At 36.2% G+C, this 24,231-nt stretch overlaps 1 protein-coding gene across 1 annotated transcript; it reads left to right on the top strand.

Annotated features, from left to right (window-relative positions):
* The first annotated feature begins 1,798 nt into the window (after nucleotides 1-1,798).
* LOC127646736 (adenosylhomocysteinase A) lies at nucleotides 1,799-22,496 on the top strand. Its single transcript, XM_052130590.1, has 10 exons — nucleotides 1,799-1,950; nucleotides 3,465-3,655; nucleotides 7,040-7,115; nucleotides 10,628-10,780; nucleotides 13,587-13,699; nucleotides 13,847-14,054; nucleotides 14,974-15,061; nucleotides 18,904-19,021; nucleotides 21,312-21,506; nucleotides 21,780-22,496. The coding sequence occupies exons 1-10, from the start codon at nucleotides 1,923-1,925 to the stop codon at nucleotides 21,909-21,911; spliced, it is 1,302 nt and encodes a 433-aa protein (XP_051986550.1). The 5' UTR covers nucleotides 1,799-1,922; the 3' UTR covers nucleotides 21,912-22,496.
* Nucleotides 22,497-24,231: the final 1,735 nt, after the last annotated feature.

Below are 24,231 nucleotides of genomic sequence, written 5' to 3'. Positions count from 1 at the left end.
GTTCTATGGAGTCAAAAGCTTTATGAAAGTCAAGAAATAGTATGAGCCCATTTGAATGAATCCGATCTGAATAATCCAGCAAGTCTAATACTAACCATATGTTATTAGATATATGACGGCCTTTCATGAATCCAGATTGAGATTCTGAGATAATATGATCTAGACCAGCACTTAATCTTTTAGCAAAGACAGAGGCTAATATTTTATAATCTAATGTTAACAGAGTAATAGGTCGGCAATTGTCGATTAATGAAGGGGCCTTGTCTGGTTTAGGAATAAGGGAGATAACTCTGTTTCATATTAGCGGTCATATCTCTCTGACTAATGCATTCCTTATGCAATTTAATAATCTCCCAAAAGTGGAGTTACATTTCTACTGAAAGCCTGTCGATACCAGGGATTTACCTTTTTTCATTGATTGCAAAACTTGCTTAATTTCATCTATTGACAAATCGGCATCACAAATTTGACTATATAGTCACGATCAATAACTTGAATACGGTGTTTAATTAAATCAATACATTTTCCACAAGCATCATAATTAAAATTGGATGTATAAAGATTGCTATAAAATTTCGTAACATATTCTGATATTTCTTTTGGGTCTTTAGAAGTAACTCCATCAATATTAAGTGCTGAAAGAGCTTTCCTCTGACCATTTATTTTTTCCAGGGCAAAAAAATAGCTATAATTATTTTCCCCCTCCTCAAGCCATTTTGCCCAAGACCTTATATATGCACCTTTAACCAACTCTTAAGTAAGCTCGGTCAAACTCCAGATTATTTTTTTTTTATCTCCATATCCTCTTCTTCTGTAATTTTATCTTTAGCTAATAATACACTCAGTCTATTGACCAACTTTTAATCAGTTTGATGTTTAATATCTTTAGGTTCTTTACTCCTTTTAACTGCAATATATCTTGATTTATATTTAAAGAACTCACAATTTTTTTTATAATTTCTGCTTAATCCAGTAAATAATTATTTGGCAAGATTGATGATGCTATCATTACATTTGTTGTCTTTTAACAAGGCATTATTAAGCTTCCAATATCCCCTCAGTCTCGGTTTATCATTAACGTCGCTCAATTTTATTGCAACTAATTTATGATCTGATAAGGTGGCTGTGACGTGAGAACAATCTTTTAGTTAAGGATAGAAGAAGAAATTAGAAAGAAGTCAATCCTAGATCTAAGAGACAAATATCTATTGGACCAGTTAAAATCTTTGGTAGAAGGATTAAAGAACCGCCATGCATCAAATCTTTGGTAGAAGGATTAAAGAAACGCCATGCATCAGTCAGAGATCTGCACAAAGTGAAAAAATTTGATCATTATTCATCCCGCTATCAAGTCTAGGGGGGTATCTATCCAGCTGATCATCTATAAAATAAAATAAACATCATTATATTTTCTGTGTAATTTTTAAAGTTTATCCACTAGATGAGAAAACATTACCCTATTGGATGCACGAGAGTTGTGTCCAAATACACAACAAGTTATAAACGAGGCACTATCTTGTTTGATTACAACAATAACCCATCTGCCTTCAGTAGAGCACAAGTTTCTAATACAGACCCTTTAAAACGATGTAACAAAATAGCAGTCCCAGCCGAGTGGCTGAATTTTACTTCTATGTTAAACAAAACTTTACAAAAATTACAAATGAGATAACACACCCTTAAATCGTCATTGGGCCAAATGGACACGCCCACAATGTCTTATTTAGAACGACAAGGCGGGACAAATGTTGGACCAATGAGAAAGGAGAAGACAGCATAATCTCCTGAATATTACAATAACCGGTTTTGTACACACTTCTATTCAAATTCAAGATACTGTTATCCCCTTCTGCACTCACTCAGGTCCTCAGCCAGGCACCAGACCGACCCACGTCAGACTCACCAAACAACAGCAATCCAAAATGTCTGAGAAGCTTCCATTCAAAGTTGGTTAGTATAACTTAGCAGTTCCTTGACATTAAATGAAGCGCAATGCTGTTTTGCCTGTAATGGCTACTGCAACTGTAATGCTTTGTAAACGCTCTTTCCTCTCAATAAAACATATCGCTCTTTGCAATAAAGGCTTTGGTTATATTTGACCGTTCTTTTTAAAAATGTTCATTGAGTAGTACATATCACATTGCAGTGGAGGCGTCATTGTGAACACAGCCTTGCACGAGACGCACTGTCTGCAAACCCGCCCACTTTAAATAGCTCTTTGCGTGATTTTGTATTTTTTCTGACTGGGTTAACAGCTATTACTATATTAGCATGATATTATGTATGAATTCATATGTAACATATGCCCAACAACCTAGCGTGGTTCCATTCGGAAGACGTGTGGAAGCAATTTTGGAAGTTGTAGTTTTTATGCTCACGGTGTGTGGCTCTTTCAAAGGCTTCCTGCTTTCCGACTGAACTACTTTTCCCATAATCCAATCTCGCGCCGCCGCTTCCATCGATGACGTTCATGAATCTGAACTAGTTTCTCGTTACGTTTTGTGTTAGTTAATCTGCACGTGGTTAACTAAGAATGAGTATTAGGCACTAAAACGTTTCACTTTACTTTGGCAAATCTAATATGCTAGTTTTAATAACATGTCAATAAGATTATTTGTGTGTACTTTAGTCACACGCCAGCATAATTAGAGCGAATTTGGCACCTATCAAACAGGCAGTTGAATTGTCTTTTGTTGTTTTTAATTTAACATCTCTGATGTCCCGACTGGAGATAAGGCACAATGATTCAATTGTAAATCCAGTTGGACTTTGCAACATAAACTTAAGTGCAGAGTTCTGTTTTTCAAATGCTTTGCATTGGGTGGCTGAAGTGTCAAAGTTTGATTTATAGCCACCAGCACAGCACACGAAAAGGAAGGGAAAGTGTCCTTTTCGAACGAATCGGATCGCTTTTGTAATTCTTTTAATTCAGTGGACTGTTGTTACCAAGGCTGTAACCAAATATTCAAGAGTAAAAATTTTCCAAATTTTTAAAGATTAAGAATCTGCCATTGAAAACCCCATATTGATCAAACGCTTTTATTATTTACCACTGAATATTGGGGTTTATGGCTCAGAGTAGAGCCTAAAATCGATGTACCTTTGGTCTAGTGCAGTTTTTCTTCAATATGTGCACATAAACTGCCACCAGAGATGGTGCCTGGTTACAAGAAATGTTAGCTATGTAGTTTTGTGTGTCGTCTGTAGAATTCCACTTCTCATATTCTAGGCAGATGTATGACACCGACACTAAACGGTGAGATAGCTATGTTAGTTTCTTAAGATTTTGTAATCACCATTTACCACTTTCAGAGAAGTTATGCTCTCAAATTAACATTTACAAAATCAGTTTAGTTTAACAGATTTTATTGGACAAATTAGATCATCCAATTCCTGCCCTCTTTAGTTTTTAATGTGCTAAAATATCTCATTGATAATTTTGTTGTTGTTATCTCTCTCTGCAGCTGATATCAGCCTAGCTGAGTGGGGCCGTAAAGCCATCGAGATAGCCGAGAATGAGATGCCTGGTCTGATGAAGATGAGGGAGCTTTACGGCAAGTCCAAACCCCTGAAAGACGCACGCATTGCAGGGTGCCTGCATATGACGCTACAGACTGCCGTGCTAATTGAAACCCTTACTGCATTGGGAGCCGAGGTGAGGACACGCCTGCAGACAATACAGGAATAGATCACTATAACAAAAATTGTTATTTACTCTCACTCTGATCATTTCAAACCTGTTTACTGTTATTTTTGAAAACTGAAGTATATTCACACAGCTCTTGTCCATACAACAACTGTTTATAGTGGCCAGGGCCTGCCTAAGCTCCAAAAAGGACATAAGAAACCCCACTTAAAAGTAGTCCATTTGACTTTTGTGTTGTATTCCAAGTCGCCTTAAGCCATATCAGCAATATCACATGAGCAAGAGTGCTGTATGGGGGCCTGGGTACCTCAGCGAGTAAAGAAGCTGATTACCACCCCTAATCGCGAGTTCGAATCCAGGGCATACAGAGTGACTCCAGCCAGGTCTCCTAAGCAACCAAAATTGGCCTGGTTGCTATGGAGGGTAGAGTCACATGGGGTAACCTCCTCATGGTTGCCATAATGTTGTTCGCTCTCGGTAGGGTGCATGATGAGTTGTGCGTTGATGCCACGGAGAATAGTGTAAAGCCTCCACATTCGCTATCTCCGTAACGCTCTCAACAAGCCACGTGAAGAGATTGACGGTCTCTGATAAGGAGGCAGCTGAGAGTCCTCCTCTACCACCCGGATTGAAGCAAGTTACTACGCCATCATGAGGACTTAGAGGGAATTGGGCATTCCAAATTGGGGAGAAAAAGGGGGAAATAAAACAAATATAGAGTGCTGTATGGCCCGTTGGATCAGCCGTTGCTAGTTCAAAAGATGCGCCCAAACCTCCTTTACAAATGTAAAAATGTCACTTTATAACTTGGCTGTTTCTTACAAGTTATTTAAGGTGTGTGTGTGTGTGTGAGAATGCGAGAGAGGGAGCATGATGTAACGTGTGGGATTACCTTGCAATCACAGATGAACAGCAAAGCTGGCAAATACGAAGCTGGATTCATGTTCATGCATGTTGAACATGCCTCGTGTTAGTCAGCTTGCTGAAGATAGAAAATAAGAATTTTGCTCCAATACAACAGTAATCTGAGCGATCATGGAGCTAGAGACATTGCCGATGACTTCAAAGAATCCACTAGCTGACTGGCAGCGTTGACTCAAATGAATGTCATAAACTCGTAAACATATCACCATTCTTGGAACACCTCTCGTCCAATCACATTCGAGGACCGGGTTTAGTTGCCAAATTACATAATTGCTCAATTTAGATTGTTAAGAAGCAAGATAGAAACCCTAAGAAAAGAAAGATGATAACAAATTTATCGGCCGAGATCTATATTGCAATTTTGATGGTAGTTAACTTACCATGAAACTTTATGGTAAAATATTGTAAAAACAGGTTTTTAGAAGTAAAAAGTATGATATACCTTATTGTTAATGGTGAAAAGACAATACAATGTACTTTTACAGTAAACTATGTTTAAAATTACAGTGAAAAAAAATTCTCGGAAGTTCCTGCATGAGCCATCACATTTAATTGTATTTTATTGAAATTTATTTAATCTTTATTTATTTTTCTTATTATTATTTCCATTATTTTTCACTGACATTATATTTAGCTGCCATTTTTTGCAGCAAATTCAATAGGATATAGCCTACATTTTATAAACTATAAATTGTTCTTATTTAGGGTGGCCCAGACACAGAGGCTGGACAACTCTTAATTAAATGAAATTTCAGATGCCGTTTATTATGTTAGCAAAATCCCACTAATAGCCAGATAAAAAGATTCGGTACACAATGCTGGAATGTTTATTATACACAAGCCTGAAATACACCTTGAACTCTTATTTTGAAATGCCTGCACTCCAAGTTGTTAAGTTAATGATGGCTGATTCACCGAATGATTTGCGGAGACAGATTCAAACTTCTAAACTGAGCTCAAACCCGTTTAGTGAATCTTTTCAGCTGATTCATTGAAAAGATCCTGTTCAGAAGAGCCATTTGTTTGCGAATCGTACATAATGGCTTGTTCTGTGTTCGTTGTTGTGTGCATCAAGCTCATCTCTCTTAGTGATGCAAAGTCCAATTCTTTTCTGCATACCAGTTCTTTCGGACGGTTCGTTTCAATGAACCAGGTAAAAAAAAAAAAATAAATAAAAGATTCTCCAGTTCTTTACATCATGACATCACTGTACATAATGCTAATATCCCGGGACCGTGCAATTACACACTCAAACACATTAAATAAAGCTATATATGTAAGCACATAATGCTAATTATTACATTTTATTCAAGTAATAATAATAAGGGTGTTATTGTCATCAGTTTTATTCAGTGATCTTACGTCTTGATAAAGTTTCCGACATTAAAGTTTTGCACCTAAAGCAACCAATACTGACCCTGATATAGAAACGCAAATTTTTGTGGCTAAAGCATATAAATTGTATAAACTAGTCTTAATCAGCTCACCCTTTTTACAGAAATAATGAACCAGCTCATAATAACTTCAAATCTAATATTCATGCACAATACACAATGGTAGAATTCATTCACATCTCTCGACTGAAATGTTTCACCCCCTCATTCAAGTCCTTGGGTCATGAATGTTCATCTGATTTGTGAATTAGTTGGAGTGGTAAATTGCAAAGAAGAGTTGGGAACAGCAGAAATCACCAGTTCTTGAATCATATTACTTCAGATTATCGGCTCATTTAGATTTGGAGTGTCAGTCATGTCCAATAGATGGGTGAAGACAGTAACTTGTGGATCAGACACAAACTCTTTCAAATTATTTGGTCTGATTTGGTGAACTGGTTCAACGTGTTCATTAAATCAACCAGTTCAAACGAACGGTTAGTTCATGAACTGGACATCACTAATTTCTCAACAGAAAGGGTTAGAAGCAGAATGAGACGCTCCATATATGTAATTCAGTAACTCACAAGATAAACTGCATATGAACGTGCACAAAGTTTTCCCGACTGTTGCCAATGGTGACCAGATATGAAATTGTCACAACTATTTTTTTGGTGGAATTTGCAGCCATTTTAGCCACAGTCTGGAGCCCTGAGTACAGGCTCTTTTTTTTCCTTCTCATAGAAGCCTAATCTTTGAGTCTGTTTGAAATGCAGGGCATTTGCCTCTTATCCCCGTATTTCCTCTGTGTAGATGGAATTTCCCTGCCCAAGGTCATATTGTTTTATCCAGAAGGCCATGAAACCAAATGTATTTATCAGGCTAACCCTGGTTGCGGGTAGAGTGAATTAGTCATAACGAAATTACTTATTGGTGTCTGCAAGTACAACTCTGAAACAGACAAATGTTGTTTTTGTGTGACGCTTCAAAACTTGTTTGTAAACAACATGTTCAAAAGATTTTCTTTGGTCACGTGATTTCTTTCATCCCTTGATTTACTTGTCCTCCTTGTCTTTTTTTCTTTATTGTGTTTTAGGTCCAGTGGTCCAGTTGTAACATATTCTCCACTCAGGATCATGCAGCAGCAGCCATTGCTAAATCTGGCGTTCCAGGTAACAGGTGTTGGTGTGCTAGTTAGTCTGTTCTTTAAGCAAAGCTCCATTGTAATCCTGCTGCTGTTTGCTCTAAAGCTTTGTAATCAATTGTAGATAAGAGGGCTGGTGAACACTTGGTTTAGTGACAGTGTTGAGTGCACTGCCGAGAAGAAGTGTAGAATCAGAATAAATGGTTTAATCTTTAGATTTGACTCAATATTTTAGGAGGACTAGGATGCAAGCGTTAAGGTCCATCAATAAAGGGGTGGTTTTATTATAAATGCATAATGCAGTGTTGCTTTAGAACAATTGTTTTTACAGCAGCTTATTGACTTGATGTGGTTATATGAGTTACGCACATTTTTGGTTGGCTAATCCATTCCATAAAATTGTATTGTCAGCACCATCTTTTCCTCTAAATTAACCTACATGCTACTGACTTGGCACTGTGTGTGTTTACTTGCACGTTCTTTCTTACACCGATTATGCTCAATAATCTGGCAAAAAGCGCAACAGTGTCTTGGTTACAGAAGTATTTTTCCCATAAACGTTTTTGCATGGACTTTTCATAAAATATTTAATTAAAAGAGTTTTGAGACTTTAACCAAACCAACCAGCTTCGAGGTGAATCACAACATTACAAACTTTGTTTTAAGCCAAAAAAAGTATTTGAAAATAAGACAAAAAGAAAAGGGTACAAGACTGTGTACTTGCCGTCTTTCATAAGGGCACAAACTACAATCCCATAATGCACAGTGAGTGTCGTAGTTGAATTAAAAATGATGGGAATATATGCAACTATTGATTTTAGATTGTTGATAACTATAGAAACAATATATTTTAGGTTTATTGCAAAATATTCCAGTATGTACAAATATGAGTAGTTTGAGGGTGAAGGGAGACCAAATTGCTGCACCATTCACAGTACTTAATGGAAGTGGGCGGTCGTCCTGGGCTTGTTTTGCAGGCTTTGTTGGCCGTGGTTCTCTGATGAAACTTTCTCTGTTGGACTATGGATAGTGTTAGGGCTGCACGATATATCGTTTCAGCATCGACATCACGATGTGTGCATCCGCAATAATCACATCGCAGATCGTGCGATGTAGTAAGAAAAACATAGTCTACAATATTTTTTTCCAATAGGAAAAGTAGCATTATATCTCTCTGATATTAAGTAATTTAATCCGATTTATGATTTCATAGATACACCGAGTTTATTATAATAATAATAATATATAAAATAAAACTTTCATTGCTGCACATTGTTGACGTGCAGGCTCTGCTTGCGCTTGATGAAATGATGAGCGAGGAACAGGCAAAAGAAGTGGAGGATTTGGTTGCAAAATGAAATGCATTGTCAGTTATATGGAAATATTTTGTCTACAGACAGTATGATGTTGACCAAAAACAGGTACTTTGTGGAGAGTGTCTTGCAATTGTTGCCACAACACAAACAATTTGTTTGATCATTTAAGTCAGCACCACAAATCTTTGTATGTCGAGTGCAAAGCCAGATCTAAATGCCGTCCAAAGCAAAACTATTTCAGATGCCTTTGCCAGTGTTGAATCATACGAGAAAGGTTCCAAACGGCAGAGAAAAATCACAGTAACATTTCACTTTGCGAAAGACATGATAACTAGTTTACCAAAGAGGGTTTAAAAAACATGATCCGGTCGCTTGACAAGTGGTATGTAATACAATCACCCAACTATTTAAGTTACTTATTTTATGTTGTATTTTTGTAAACCACTCAGGGTTTGTGTATAGCTTCACTTTTTTCCCCCAAAGGGTTTAAATTAAAAGATATTTATTGTTTACATTTCTTAAAAAATAAAAAAATAAAAAAAAAAGGTTTGTAATATAATACAATGTTAATTACTTATTTTGTCATTCACATTAATGCCCTGTCGTGATAATGAAACTTCTTAGTGTAATGCTCTGTTTTAACCTGGTTGGAGTACAGAGATAAAACCTCCTGTAATCTCCTGGATCCCTTCTAGACACCACACTTCAATCACAAATGAGCCCCTTTATTTTAGGGTAAGCAACATGCATTATTAATATCGTAACATGTTAGACCATTGACTTCAGGGTGAATTGATAGAGGAGTATTACATGAATACAATGGAACCATGGTGAATTAAACAGTGTTTTAATTTATTATAATAAAATAAACTACCCAAAATAAGTCACAGTAAAAAGTAATTTTCTGTTTCTTTTTTTTTAATTTTCCATGAAGATGCAGTTCCCTACAAAATCACCCCAATCATTCTAGAGTAATTAATTCTTCTCAAATAGAGCTATTCAAGTCATCTGGCAAAGTCATCCTGTATTTTTTCTTATCGCAATATATATTGCAGAAAAACAAAATATCGCAATGTCAGTTTTTTCCAATATCGTGCAGCCCTAGATAGTGTAGTTGTTAACCATGAACTCCACTATTAAACATTATTTATAAACCATGAAGTTGGAATAATGCCAACTGATGGCTTCAACGGAAGCATAGTTCATAGATGCACAACCTCCGAGCTGATTGTCTATGGAAAGAAATTGAGATTTTCCAAACTGTTATGTTCTATTAGGGTGCATGTAAACGGGGTCACTGAGTAACAGTTTCTCACCTGTATTGTTTTTATAATCTGTGCCCAGTCACAACAATTGTTTCCAGTTGGGAAACGCCTTTAATAATTGTATGGGTGTTGTCACTAAGGGTTTTCTTAACTTCAGGGGGTTTGGTTCAATTAGCTACTGATGTGAATAAATGCATTAACTTTTTTTTCTTTTCCTGGAATCAGTAGGACATGCTTTAGTGCCTGGCTGAATTTCTGTGATTAATGAGTTTGCAGATACTGAGTAAACTTCATAGGCTGCATCCATAAATCTTAAAAAATTAGTTCAGCTCTTCATCAAGGAGACCTTTTCTCTTGTTTAATTCAGCTCCCTGTAATATCCATGCTAGTGTTTAATTTTGAAAGGAAGATTGCAGTAATAAGAGAACTGAGCTGTAGTGTCACATTATCATATTCCAATTGGTATTCAGATTCTCAACCATAAGCCCACTTGTTTTGATTGTTAGGAAACATTGGCGAATTCAGATCCCTAACATCACCGTGTTGTGTGATATTGTAATGGCAGTAGTGGTGAAGAACATTATAAAAATTATGGCCTTTTTGTGCTTTTGTACCTAAAACAAAAAGTGGATTCTTGAGCAGTTTGAACATGCTGATCTCATTTGGAGCCAAGACCGTAGGTAGATTATTACTTGCATCCATTGTTTATGTACTGCAACTGCATTTCTTATACTTGCTTTTTTTCTTAGCTTCAAAATAATCCCACAGAACAACTATCACATATTAATGGAGCTTGTTGTTGTTCTCAAACAAGCAAGTATGAAATAATGGCCTCACATACTTGCCGTAAACATCAAATGAAGTCCTATCTGTGAAGTACAATAAATGTATTTATTTTTAGTCATTTGATTTGCTAATTTAATAGTGATGCTGAGCCAACAGCTTGTGCTTTATTGTAGTGTATGCCTGGAAGGGAGAGACAGATGAGGAATATGTGTGGTGCATTGAGCAGACCATTTACTTCAAGGACAGTCGACCCCTCAACATGATCCTGGATGACGGTGGTGACCTCACCAATCTGGTGCACCAGAAATACCCCAAACTGCTTGCAGGTATGATAAAAGTATGCTTTTAATGAGTAGATTCTTTCATCTACTCGTGCATGGGTGGAAGTAGAGATTCTTGGTGAATAATGGCTTTTATTTTTATGATAACTAAACATTTTGTTCTGCGCCCTACAAAGCTATTGTATAGCTTTGTAAAAGCTAGAATATACCGCAAGAGTTGTATGGACTACTTTTATGTTACTTTTCTGTCCTTGTAGATGGATGACCACAGTTAAGTTTTACTGTGTAGATTTCCAGTGCTAATACAGGCAGAATTACTGGCCTATTGACACTTACCTTTGGGTTGTATTGTACAGTTGTTCAATCACCACTAGATGGCAGGCTGGTCCATGGTCAAGCTGCTCCCTTCTTGGCTTAACAAAGCAACTTTCAATAAGTACAATCACCATTATTAATCTTAAATATCATTCTTTTATCATTCCTAATGGCTATTAAATTTATATCCATTGGCACAAACTGGCATCTAATAGAACTCACTCGAGTGTGATTTTGGGTTTGGAAAGGCTCAAAAAGCCATCAGTCGTTATACGCTAGTCAGTGTTGAAAATTGAAAAGCATATATTAGAATATATACCAAGTAAGGGGTAATCATATCAAGGTATATCAGTCCTATTTTACAGAAAGAAGTGGAGTTTGATCGATGGTGTGCCCTTCGTTTCAATGCAATGTGATTTAGAGATTTGGACTTTAGCTGACTCTTGCGAGTTCCTATAAATGTGTCAAAATTTACAAGGATGCACCATTTGACCTCTGCGCTATAATGGGGTTAAAAATCTGGTCTGGTAACACAAAGGTCAGCTGTCTGATTCAAAGGGCCAGTGAACTGAGGAACTGTCATCCTAATGCTCTTGAACAAGACTTAATCAGGTTGCTAAAGAAATGGAAATTGTATTTACAGCAATCAGCTGTACAATCATTGTCCATCGCAGCAGCATCATAACATTTTAGCCAGTCTTTCACAGTCTTGTCTCAAAAAACAAGACCTGTTGATGTTTTGCTGATATTTTCATTCCGGTGGCTTAATGCCAGGAATGTGCCACCGTGTGGAGTTACGATAATACGTTTAGCTTCTGAGATGGTACATTTTAGACTTGAGGCTAAAGTTGTCTGAAGATGCATCATATCACTGATCTTTTCCGAAGTACACCTCTTTATTTTTTTTATTTGCTCATGTTACAGTGGTCCCAAAAGTATTTAGACACTTAGTTCAGGTATGAATACCATGGCATTATAACATATCAAATGAGGTGGCCTCTGCAAACAAATGATGCCAGGCTTTCTCTGAGCCATTTTTGTAATGATTTTCCAAAAGTGATTTTAATGTCTGCATGAAGTCATATCCCCTCTAGTTCACACAGGTGTCTTAAGAGTAACCACAGGTATAGTTCAACACATTAACTATGGACATGTTTCACTAACATTTGACAATCTGAAAAGTGTCCAAATGCTTTTTGTCTTAATTTTGAAATCTATTTTTATATATATATATATATTTTTTTGTCATTTAAAACCTAAAAAAAAACAGATTTTTGCAAAAATGTTGTGCTAACACTATTCAAAATAAATGGCAATTGGTTTGTTATTTAGCTATCTGATGCAATGCAATTTATGTGGCTGAAATGGCCACTGCACATGTGCACATCAGTGAGGTTAGCTATCTGTCTTGCATTGGGATTTAATCTCCTGAGACAAGAGCGTGATTGCTGTGTGTATTTTCCATTTCCCTTCTTGATTTGTAAATAATAAACAAGCAAAACAATTCTAGAACAAATAGTTCTTAACAAATCATGGTAACATATGTGGACAAAGGGAATACATTTTAATTGATGCCAATAAATAAAGCTTTTTTAAATAAACCCCAAAAATGCTTTTTTTTTTTTTAATGAAATGGTTTCCAGCAGTGTTGGTTATTCATGTTTTTCAGAGATCAGCATAATTCATTCTGATTCAGAGTAATGGCCAGCATCATCCAACTGCACACTGTTAAAATTGAACATTATAAATTCTGAATCTATGTACTGATTATCATTGTCCCATGACTGACAAACATATTGAGTCGTCCAAACGTCATCTGCAGCCTGAACCTGAACTTTTGTTTGGATTTTAGGGGTGAATGCACTTAGCTGCATAGGAAAGTTAGATGCTCCCTATTTAGTGAATGCACTGTCTATCTGCACTGGTCTCAGAACAGTTCGAAATGCACCTTATTTTCATCCTAACTCCATATAAAGCCCCTGCAAGGAATATTTTTTAAGCTTTTAGATTAACCCATTGATTCTCAATATGGTAATGCACAGACATATAGAATTTCTAAGTAAAAAATTTGCTTACGGACACATTAGTGTACATTGTGTTCAGCAATGTGGCGTTTCATGATTAATTGCTCAAAAATAAATAATACTTGCATTTTCGATGAAAGTAGAAACATTAATCTTTTGACTCAAACAGGTTTCAGTGTAAAAACTTAATTAGGTTTTTTTACCAGATGTATTTTTGTTGATGTTTCTCCCAAAGACAAACTCTGTTGTTTTGTCACACAACTCCATATGTCAAAAGTTTAACCCTTTACTGACAGCACAGAATCTCCTGTACTGAGATCAGTCAAAAGCCAAAATACAACGTCCACGCATGTGTACACCGGGTCACATGAAGATAAACCATACATTCATACTGATTCATACTGCATTTGTTTCAAACTGATTCACTGATCATGTTTTTTGTTGATAAATAACATTCTGTAACAAAATGTTTCATAAGATAATGTTCATGTCTCTTTCTGTGTATCTCTCAGGGATCAAGGGGATCTCTGAGGAGACCACCACTGGTGTTCACAACCTCTACAAGATGTTAAAGAAAGGAGAACTCAAAGTTCCAGCAATTAATGTCAATGACTCTGTTACCAAGGTAACATCATATTTCACAACACTAAATTATGTAATTATTCCCTTTAGACAATTCACTTTCTGGTTTAGTTCACACACATATGTAAGCATTTTGTGGAAATATGTATTTGTAAAATATTTGAGGATTGTTTTCCACATGTCCCTTTAGAGTAAGTTTGACAACCTGTACGGATGCCGTGAGTCTTTGATTGACGGTATCAAACGTGCCACAGATGTGATGATTGCCGGTAAGGTGGCAGTGGTTGCCGGGTACGGTGATGTTGGTAAGGGCTGCGTTCAGGCTCTGCGGGGGTTCGGCGCAAGAGTCATTGTCACAGAGGTCGATCCAATCAACGCTCTGCAGGCGGCTATGGAGGGTATTATTCCTTTTTTTTTTTGTGTGTGTATTTTGATAGGGCTGGGTATTAATAAAGATTTCCCTGTTTGATTAGAATCCCTTAGATCTCTTAGAAATTAAACCAAACTTTTACTCTCAACATGCAGTAAAAGGACCTCTGTGCTAATAGCTTCTCCACTATAATACTCAATCTTGGGTAAGTGAAATCTGAACATTTACTAGCCATTGGCTAATCATAGACATTTTAGTCGAATAGTGACTGATTTAATTACATAATAGAGGATTGCCACATAGAGTGAATGATTAATCTTTGGATCTAAGAATCGATATTGAGATCGTTCATACAAAGATTGCAATATATCGGAAAATAAATATTTTTACCCAGCGCTAAATTTTGAAATTATGATGGCTTGATAATCAGCTATAGTGTGTTTATTTGTTGTTATTAAGAGTGGAGTTAACAGTTCTAATGAAGCCATCAATACAGATTCAATTTGTGCTGTACAGCATCACTCAATGTTTTTCAGACTTATGAAAATATTAACACTGAAATTTGGGGTAAATTGGAGCATTCTCATAAATGTTAGTTCCAAAATCCACCAATAGCTCTGGCAATGTATAATGAACATTTTCTGTTATCAAATAATTTTAGTATTTTTGGTAATTGTGTCTGTATTGTATCAGCATTTGGCCACTTTGCTCTCTAGATATCAGTATTAGCCATTGAAAACCTGTATCAGCAATACTACTTTTTACTCTTGTCTCCCGTTCGCTGAACTTGGTCCGGTAACTCTCCAGATAGGAATGCTCTCCAAGAGCCTACTATATTAGCTGTAACTGAATGCCAGGCTAGTTTCGGTATAGTTGGCATTGTTGTTTTATTTTTTTATTGGCCTCCCGATTGCCTCATGACTTACACTCTGACTTGTATTTTACAGGCTATGAGGTGACCACCATGGATGAGGCCTGCAGGGAAGGAAACATCTTTGTGACCACGACTGGCTGTGAGGACATTCTGCTCAGCAGGTCTGTAAAAACATGCAGTCATAAGAATTTGAATGATTCTGGTTCTGATTTTACTTGACCGTTCCAGTTCCTTTAAAGGTTCCAGTTAAGCTTAAGTATGTAATTCCCGTGACTCTAATGCCACCGAATGGAACTGCAAAAATAAAGAATGTTTTTAAAATGGCTTTCCAAATACGCCACTCATTTGCTATTATTTAAACCGTCAGATAGTCTTACAGTGTTTACAGTTTTTGAGAAACTGTATCAATGAATGGCTTACTAATAGTTGTGTCTGCATTTTTAGCTAGGACAAAGTAGGTAAAATGTTCAATGCTGACACAATTTCAGATTTAAAAAATAAATTACACAATTCTTGCAAAAAACTGTTTTATCACATTTATTGCCTCTTGAAACATAGTCTCTCGCCTTAGGGGCTGTTCACATTGAATGCGTTTTTGCATCCGTTTGTGCTGTTTTCCTTCTTTTTTTTTTTTTTCTTTCAATGTAAACATGCACTTGAGTAGACCGATATCATTGACCGCTGCGATGCATTTCACTGTGTTTCAGCGTCTTGTTCATGAGCATGATGTTTTAGGTTAAAATAAATTACAACTGTGTCTTGAGACACTTGCGTTCTGTTATACTGCGTCTAGGTTTTTTAGCACAAGAAAACATTCGATCTTAACAACCCTTAAGCCCACACTAAACCCAGGATTTTGTCTGTGAGCAATGCCAAGTATGAAAAAAACTAATGGAACAAGGTGGCAAAATTTAGACAAATCAAAAAACCTTATCCTCTCACTCAAAATAATATTGTCATGTCAATGGCAGAGTTTAAAACCTTGCGCAGGTGTGTGTATATATATATATATTAAATGAATAAATAAATAATTTGGCTATGTTTTGAAATGTTATAGTACTCTTAGCTCCGTTTAACACCTTTCATTACATTAAAATCACTTCCACAAAATTCCTTTCAAAAAAGTGTGCAGATTCCGTCTGTGCAGCATGAAGATTTAATTTACACACAAAGCTGCCTACACTGTAAAAAAAAAAAGAATTGTTGAGCAAACCTAAAACATCAAGGCAGCATGGTGTAGTAAGATTTGAATTCTCTCAACAGTTGTCTTAATTTGAATTGCTTTTAGTAAATGTGAATTTCTTCACTAAATGCAAAATTTTATGTTTAGAGAACTACTTTTGTCTTGTTCGGCCAACTATGAATTCACAATACAAGAACTTTCGTTTTGTCACCATTTTAAACATTTATATGGTCTTAAATTACTTCTACATTAAATTAACAGCGATCTATGCCACTGAAGAGAGGAACGTATTGCCAGGCAAGTACATGCATTTGGCATAGACTCACAATAGAACTCAGCCCTTTAACACACAAACATCAGTAATGGTGGCAATCAACAAACCCCATTATGTTAAAAGAAGAGCTCCTAATATCACCACACAACAATTGATTAAAGTCAGCAAACAGCTAAATCTATTTGAAAACTGTTAATGGAACTGAAAACCATTTGGTCCCAGTATTTAACAAAATAAAAGGAAAAGGAACCGGTTCGCCCTAGTTTCTTTTTGATTTGACCAACTGAAGTTATAATTTGCTTTTTTAAATTTATCAAGCTGTTTTATATAAAATATGCTTTTGGCAAAAGATTTAGTTAGGCTACAATTAATACCACACAAAGCAGAATCTGCAAGCGTGTAGATCTAGCATTTCCCTGCACGCAAAAAGAGCCTGACTTGCTTGACGCCTTGAGAAAACTATTAAACAAATTCTCACATTGTAAGCCAGCTGTATATAAAGATATCATCCGATATAGAGTTGAAAGTCAACAATGAATCCTTTCAACATTGTAAAGGGGGAGTGCTGGGCTCCTGCGAGTAACAGACAGGGAGATTCATGTGCGGTGGAAGGACCCCTGTGCCTGTGATCAAACACACACAGCGTGTGATCTGGCTTAAGCCTCTACAGTCTGGAGTGTGTGCGTGCGTGCGTGAGATGCAGTATTATGAGCGAGAGTGCTTATCTGGTGTTTAAATGTTGAGGTGAGCAGGGTAGCACAACAGTTCTTGGGTTCTGGGGGTGTGGGCCTCTTGTGATAAATGGTTGGGATGAGGACACACAGAGCCCAGTACAGCACAACTGCTGTTTGGTATTATCTACAGATGTGAGAACTGTCTTTTAGATTCTTCTGGAAGTTTAAAGCAGGCAATCTGTGAATGTTGGTCTGGCAATGGTTTAAACGAGCATGATCCAAAAATTGGTCGAGTAAAATTTTTTAAATAACAATTTAATGAATCAGTACTGTTTGTATCACAGGGTTAACAGTCAGAGCAGGGTTATTATGGTCATGGAAAAATGTAATTTCAGGCAATTAAAAAATTTGAGTTTCAGGCCTGGAAAAAAGAAAAAAAGTATACATCTGTGCCACTAGCTTCACCAAACGGTATTTCCAAAAATAATGACCGTTTTCAAGCTGGTTTCCCAAACACTATGCCGAATTGACTTTATTCATGTGCAGACTATGTATTCTTGATATCAACAGTTGCATTTTCTTTAGTCAAAATGTTAATTCTTGATATCCGAAATTTCAAAATAATGTAATTAAATTGCTATTTTGTTATATCAATAATTATGTTTGCACTTGTAAAAACATTAATTCTTTATCAAAAATGATGTCATCACTTGCAAAAAATACACATTCTTGATATCAAAAATGTAATTCCAACTACTGTACTTTTTTTTCACTAATAAAATTTCACAGTGATCTCTCATACACTCCTATTCAGTTCTCACACCATTGGTTGAGCAAATGTTGCTATAATAGGCTGGTCTGATGGTAGTCATGTCAGAATGATTGTATTTACGAGTTAAGCACACATGAACGTCACCACAAAGTCATAAATATGAATGGGTAAGAATCATGGTGGAAGCAAATTGTTATTGGTAATCTGTTTTATTTGAGGACTTTGACTGATCTGGGCTGTGTTTTCCAAAAGTGTCATTGGTGCCAATGGTCTCTATGATCAACTTAAGCTTGCAATGCTTTTGGGAAATGCAGCCAAGATTATTTTATATGCATTTTTTGTCATCTTAAATAAGAAAAACAATAAAACTTTCCAGAAAAGAAAACAAATTTAGCTGGTTTATGCATCAAGTGTTTGCAATAAGACTATGTTTCCCATCATTATATGTGGTCACTGATTGAGATCCATTCATAGCTGTCTATGCATTTTATTTTTTTTTCTCCCCAATTTGGAATGCCCAATACTCAATGCACTCAAGTCCTCGTGGTGATGTAGTGAATCGCCTCAATCTGGGTGGCGCAGGACAAATCGCGATTCCCCTCCTCGTCTGAGACCGTCCACCCACGCATCTTATCTCGTGGCTTGTTGCGCGTGTTACTGCGGAGACATGGCGCATGTGGAGGCTTCATGCCATCCACGCACAACTCACCACGTGCCCCACCGAGAGCGAGAACCACATTATGTGACTACCCTCCCTAGCAACCGTGCCAATTTGGTTGCTTAGGAGACCTGGCTGGAGTCACTCAGCTCTCCCTGGATTCGAACTCACGACTCCAGGAGTGGTAGTCAGCGTCAATAGTCGCCGAGCTACCCAGGACAACACTGTCTCTGCATGTTAGCCGAGGATAGGAGAAAGTATCTTAACGTTGAAAAAATGACACACTCTCTATAAAATGTTTTTTTTTTTGTATGTATTTTTTTTGTATCCTTGTCTAGTTAAAACAAACGCTTGAAACAAACTAGAAAACAATGTAACATTGCTTTGTCACTCTATCAGGTAGTGTAAAAATGTTTTTTTTTTTTTTTTTTTTTTTCCTCAGACACTTCGAGCACATGAAGGATGATGCCATCGTTTGCAACATTGGCCACTTCGACTGTGAAATCGACATAAAATGGCTCAATGAACATGCAACTGAGAAAATCAACATCAAACCTCAGGTATGAGATCAGCTTTTTGCCACATGCACCAAAGCTGGAATCACAATAGTTGATTTTTCCAGCAAATTCTTCTTTTTCTTTTACCAAGTACTATTGCTGCAAATGTGGCAAGTTATAAAAACTACTAAAAAAAAGATACATAATTTCCTATCCATATAATTACTGACACCATGTAAGCTACATATTATTATCCAGACCTTTGCTTGGAAGGATATGTAGAGACTGGACCCCTTGGTCTGTTTTTACAGAAAGTTATTTCTTTATTCACTGAAAGCTGTATATGGACATACGTGGGTATGTCAATATGCAGGAGGTGGTTAAAAATATAGATTTCCCGATGCAATCTTCATTTAAACTATCTCTATCTTTTTTAACCCTATACTGCAATGAGAGGAAATTGCTCTCATTTGCAACCAAATTTCATGCTATACTAAAAAAAATTATATATTTGGCAACTGGCTGGTAAATGCGTACATTTTACTCACCAGTGATTGTGTAGTACAGTGGTGGAGTATTCAGCAGTGAGATACTTTCACTGCGTTTTGAGAGTAAAAGTTGTTCCATGTAATGTGTGTCCAAAGATGAGATCCACGCAACCCATTTGTCATTGAATAGTGTCTCTTTTAATGCCCTTTCTGTTCTCTATAATCAGATGTTGAACAAAAAAAACCAAACATTTAATTCTAATCATGCATGTCACAAATGAGAAAGCCATTTGATTCTCGTTAATGTGCTCATTTACAGACCACATTTACAGAAATGCCATTTTTGTTAAAGAGACTGTACTGGTTTTAGAACATATTCATCAAATCAACGTAAATACTTCAATAGTAAATAATATAAATTATGCTGTTAAACACTACACAAATCAAAAAATAATATATGCAATACAATATCAAATTTATTAATTGAATACATTGATTTGTTCAAAAGCCAAAATGTGACAGGATGAAAAACTACTAAAATATAATTAGTAAAATTAATACTAGCTTAATGTACTTAGTTAGAAGGTCCCCTGTATAATTAACAATAATTTCTTTCATATGTAAGCAAAAGGGTCATTACAGCTTAAATATACCCAGATGAAAATATATCGAATTTAGAGCTTTTAAATCAGAATTGATTTGGGAAATCTGTAGCAATACTCATCCCTATTAACCAGTATTATTATTATTATAAACTTTCCTCAAGAAACTTGAGATCTTCGCAAAGCAATGCAACCAAGAACATTTTAAATTGGTATTAAAAAAATCCACGAAAATAAACACTTGCAGAAAATATCAAATGAATATAAACCTGTATAATATAAACAGTTCTTGCAAATAAAAATTTGGACCAAATGAATTCGCAATGCATCATTTAGCTTTTAGAGTATTCTTTAGCATGCTTAATTTTGCTCAAACAGATTGCTTGTGTTATGAGTGATTATCGTCATGCAACACAGATTGCATTTTTCTGCTCTGTTTGCTTTGGTGAACCCACACCATAGATGTCGCACCTGTTTTAATAAGGATCTCCTCTTTGTTTTCTTGACCTTTTTGGGAGTCTTTCTCCATTAGGGTTTTTCCTGGAACCTTCTGGACTCGCACGCACTTGTTTGCTCCAGAAATGGCACACGGCACACTCATGGGAAACAGATTTGCGTGTCAAATTAGATCAATATTCAGTGAATGGCAGATGAATGTCATTGCATTTCCTTGGATGGCAGCAAAAAAAATGTCAATGCTAGAATAACCCTTCAAGTCTCTCATGAAGCCCTACCTATAGATAGATAAACACATGGATATTTTCATATCACTATATACATGATATAGCAAAATCTGTATCGACTGACACTTTATATCGTCTCCAAGGTGTATATATATATATTAGTCATAACACCCCAGCCCAAGCTCCACGTAATGTGGAATTTGGCTAGAATAGAAATGACTCAAATACATGACTTGTATTACACATAACTAATATTGACATTATATTCATGCTGTATAGCCAAAGGGGAACTGGCACCCACAAGCGGAGCCTGGTTTCTCTCAAGGTTGTTTTTTCCTCCATTAACTAACGTCTTACAATGTTTTGGGTTCCTTGCCACAGTCGCCTTTAGCTTGCTCACTGGGGAATAAATCAAATCACAAAGATCATTTGTTTTTAAAGCATGTTTTTCAATCACATTTTCCATTTACACCGCTCAATGAGGACTTTTAGACCTTACATACATAACAGTCTGTTTTGTGAAAAACGCTATACAAACAAAAATTACAATGATTTTGACTCTCTTCCCACTGTCATACAGGTTGACCGTTACCTCATGAAAAATGGACGTCACATCATTGTTTTGGCCGAGGGCCGTCTGGTGAATCTGGGCTGTGCCATGGGCCATCCGAGCTTTGTGATGAGCAACTCATTCACCAATCAGGTGCTTGCCCAAATTGAGCTGTGGACCAACACCAGCAAATATCCATTGGGTGTCTACTTCCTGCCCAAGAAGGTACAGTATCTTCAGTTTGACATGATCTTTATTGCAACCATCTTATGAAGTACTACCACAATGTCAATGATAATTTTATGCATTTGTTGCACTGATTTTGGGGGGGAAATGTGTGGAATTCTGTGAAATGGATTTAAAGATGGTAAAATGTGTTAAACAAATCAGAAAGCACTACACTGTTGTTGGGAACTGAAAGCGTTATAAAATTAGACAAAATATTTTACTGCTGCTTTTTCCTTTCCTTTCCTGACCCTTTTCTTTTCACAATTGTAGCTTGATGAGGAGGTAGCTGCCGCCCACTTGGACAAGCTCGGCGTCAAACTGACCAAACTTACAGAGAAGCAAGCCAAATACTTGGGTCTACCCTCCGAAGGTCCCTTCAAACCAGACCACTACCGCTACTAAGAAGCTTTGACATATCGCAGTTAGAAGGGACTATACAGTTGGTTTTGTACCAACGTTGGCAGTTCTGCTTTAACATGTCTCTCACTCTTATCATGAGCACCTGCAAGCTCTCACCAACACCTTTCTAATTTTTATATCAAGTGCAAAGCAGATCTGTGAACATATTGTCATTGTAATGTTTGCATTCTCTGTTTTATGTAACGGTTATGTTAAGAAAACTAAATCCTGCCGCTAGGCATTGAATTGGTGCCCCTCTGGAACGATTTGTTTCCTCCATGTCTTACAATTGATTCACAGTTTGTCAGGTAATTCTCTTTCAATTGAGAGGCTTGCCATTTTAGCCATGCATACTTTTTCTAAGTCCAATTAAGGAATGAAAACGTTGAAAATTATCATATATATGTCTATATATATATATATATATATATATATATATATATATAATTACTCCACATGTTATCAATGGTCAGTGTTAGCAGGCTGTGCGAGTCTTGTTTTTGAAGCTTGTCTTATTTTATTACATCTACTTGTTAAGACCAGATTAAATAAATCTGCAGTATTTCACTTTACCATGCCTTACTTTTTTGAGTTGTCAATCATTCATTTCAAAACTGCATTTGTGTTAACAAATTATTGACTTACCCACCAGTTTTTTTGAGAACCACTGGTTTATATTATGTTAGGGTCACTGACAGCAGACCCTGAACTTTGGTGAATAACATGTCTCGTACCTTTGTTATGGATATGAATAATTGTAAAAATTTGCTTCTGGTTTCAAAGAGGTGCGTTGTTACTTTTCGAAGCGATCAAACATACAATTTTCACCTGGCAAACAGTAAAACAGACTCTGAGACATATCTAGGCCTCATATGTATAAAAATAAAAATGGGTACATTATGGTAGGGGTCAAATGAACCCTAACTGGTTTCAATGCAAATCACCATAAATCAGCAGCAAACCTTTATTGTAGCCTGTCATGGAATTTGATGTAAACAAAATTACATGCATAATGTTAAAGACAAATTGACCCACACAGTTTAAAAAACCACAATGAACCAGGTTAAAATGGTATTATATAGATTTATGATATCACAGATTACAAAAAAAGTGAGAACAAATGATAGATAAACTGTTATTATAGAGAAAAAAATATCTGGCTCATTTATTTACAAATGTTTCTAAATAAAGCCAAGTGTACAAAAAAAAAAAAAAAAAAGGCTTTGTTGTTTACCAATTATATACAGACTGTCCACAACACATCAATGTGTTTACAATTTGGATGCATGTTCATGACCCTAAAAGAACAAAATAGGTTAACCAGTACTTCAACTCAAAAATGCAAATGAGAGCTAATTTTATCATCTCTCTGGTAAAGTCTGTTGCAGTACTGACAAGTGTGTAAAATCTTTTTTTTTTTTTTACCTTCAGAGGGCAGTGAGGACCCAAAATAACACACATCAAAGAAGTTTTTATTTTGATTCTGTGCAGCTGCCTTTGAACATGAAAAACATCACCATTGTATACAAATTATATACAGACTTTCCACAACACATCAGTGTGTCCACACTATGCATGCTTGCTCATGACCCTGAGGGAAAAGTCACAAAATTTCAAGGAGAACAACATCGGTTAACTAGTATTTCAGACAACTCAAAAATAGAAATGGGTCAAATTGACTCACAACATAATATGATGGCTAAGGACCAGAATATGAAAATGTAAGTCTGCTACTGAATTCATAATTTATAAAGATTGAATATGCTCTTGTAACTTAAAAAAATGAATCCAAAAGCATATTAAACACATTTTTATACACGTTCTTGAACCGGTTATACTTAAGCAGAGAACCTGTGTGGTCATGAAAACGCAGTTTGCCTTCATCGTGGTAAGGTTGGTTTAAGGAAAAAAGGAGATTGATTTTGCTCAAATTTTGCACTGCATGTAAACACCTTTACTTGCTTTATTTTAATATAATTTCTAAATCGGGCCAATGGGTAAAAAAATCTGTGTGCCATTTATGATCTTCTGCCAATTAAGAAATGCTGTTGAAAGTGTTTACATGATCACAAACCTTGGTTCTATACAAATTAAGCTCAACTGACAGCCTTTGTGGCATAATGTTGATTACAACAAAAAAACATTTTGTATTGTCTCTACTTCTCTTGAAAAAAAATTCAAACATTTTGGTTTCAGAGAGGCATGTACAAAGGAGGTGAAAGGGGCCAAAGTGATGTGGAATTAGGGAATAACTCTGTTAGTTCATTTATAGTTTAATATGCGATGATTTTGAAGAATCTTCACTGCATTTCATTGATTATGA

This window comes from Xyrauchen texanus, chromosome 7 (assembly GCF_025860055.1).
Source record: "Xyrauchen texanus isolate HMW12.3.18 chromosome 7, RBS_HiC_50CHRs, whole genome shotgun sequence".
In the NCBI taxonomy this organism is placed as follows: Eukaryota; Metazoa; Chordata; class Actinopteri; order Cypriniformes; family Catostomidae; genus Xyrauchen; species Xyrauchen texanus.
This window is presented reverse-complemented; position numbering and strand designations above follow the sequence as displayed.